At 60.3% G+C, this 1,336-nt stretch overlaps 1 protein-coding gene across 1 annotated transcript in view; it reads right to left on the bottom strand.

Annotated features, from left to right (window-relative positions):
- Positions 1-119: 119 nt before the first annotated feature.
- The window catches only part of GMORB2_1939 (Caspase domain), a gene marked incomplete at both ends in the record, with an annotated part of 5,336 nt that continues 4,119 nt past the window's right edge, over positions 120-1,336 (bottom strand). Inside the window, 3 exons of the mRNA XM_035463919.1 lie at positions 120-601; positions 811-922; positions 1,055-1,181. Coding sequence (XP_035320183.1) covers positions 120-601; positions 811-922; positions 1,055-1,181 — 721 coding nt within the window. The remainder of the gene's footprint in view (positions 602-810; positions 923-1,054; positions 1,182-1,336) is intronic.

The raw sequence follows: 1,336 nt of genomic DNA on the forward strand, positions 1-1,336 counted from the left end.
CGCCGTCGAGGTCTCTCGTCTGACCACCATGGCCTGGGAGGCGTCAGTTTCACGGAGAATTCCCTCCTTCCACTTCTTTTTTTTTTTTTTTTTTTGGGGGGGGGAGAAAGAGACGTACCCGAGTAGTGGAAGAATAGAGAGTCGTTGGACTGAGCTCCCTTTACCAACCAATGCATGGCGCGCAGGATATTCTGCTTGGTAGGCTGGCTCATCTGGTTCTGCTGATCGTCGGTGAGGATGACCATGTCCTCGCGCCGGTAACCAAAGTGCTCGGCCAGGTAGGCCGTCATGTTGCGGACGTCATTGATGCATCCGCGCAGCTGGCCACGCTGGCCAAAATAGTTGATGCCGATGAGGAGGGCCTTGCGGCGGCCGGTGCAGTTGGAGTAGCGGTAGGCGTAGCTCTGGGGTGCACCCTGGCCAAAGTGCTGGGGCTCCGAGGGGGGAGGGGCTGCGACGGCTCCGGGTCCGGGAACGGGGCTGGGGCCTGGTGCGGGTGCGAAGCCGTTGATCGGGGGTGCGTTGGGGTTGGGGAGATGTGGGTGGGGATTGCCGACGATGGCGGCGGCGGCGGCGGCGTTGGAAGGCGGGCCATTGACGGCTAGAACTCGGTTAGCAGCAGTCCTCTTCGTCCACGAGATCCTCCGTGTCTCTTCTCTCCTCTGCTGTTCCGTGTCCTTGCTTCTCTCTTCTCTCTGCTCTCGCGCCCTCTTTCCCTCTCTCTCTCTCTCTCTCCCTTTCTCTCTCCCCCCCCCCCCCTCTCTCTCTCTTCGAGTGCTAGGGCCCGAGGGCCGGTGACCGGTGACTTACGTGGTGCTTGGTTGTACGGTGAGGTGGGCTGCTGCTGATGGGGGGGAGACTGATACGGGGCAACAGGAGCATAGTGCCCCGTCGGCGGGATTTGTTGCGGCGGAGGGACAGGCTGTGCGGATCTGTCAGTTGGGTTTTTCAGTAGGGAGGGAAAGATCAAAAAGGCAGGGATGAGGGCGAGATGCTTGAATGAGATCAAGAAGTCTCCTCCCAAGAAGCGCTGAGGGGTACAGCTGGAGCGTACCGAGTAGCCATATTGTGGTTGCTGCATCGGGGTAGCCGAGTAGTATCCTTGCTGAGGATGCGGCGGCAAGATCTGTTGTGGCGGGATCTGCTGCGGCGGGTAAGAGCTGTAGGTCGGCTGAGGAGGGCTGCAGGGAATGGTCAGACGGATAGTTCACACGAGTCTGGGAAGAGCGTATCACGAGCAGAACCGATCCTCATGTAACGCGTTTGGCAAGGTCCAGCGACCAGGTCCAACGACAGGGTCGCATGGAGGGATTCGCCTCGAGAGAGGAGAGGGGGG

Source organism: Geosmithia morbida (genome assembly GCF_012550715.1).
Source record: "Geosmithia morbida isolate 1262 chromosome Unknown scaffold_11, whole genome shotgun sequence".
In the NCBI taxonomy this organism is placed as follows: domain Eukaryota; kingdom Fungi; phylum Ascomycota; class Sordariomycetes; order Hypocreales; family Bionectriaceae; genus Geosmithia; species Geosmithia morbida.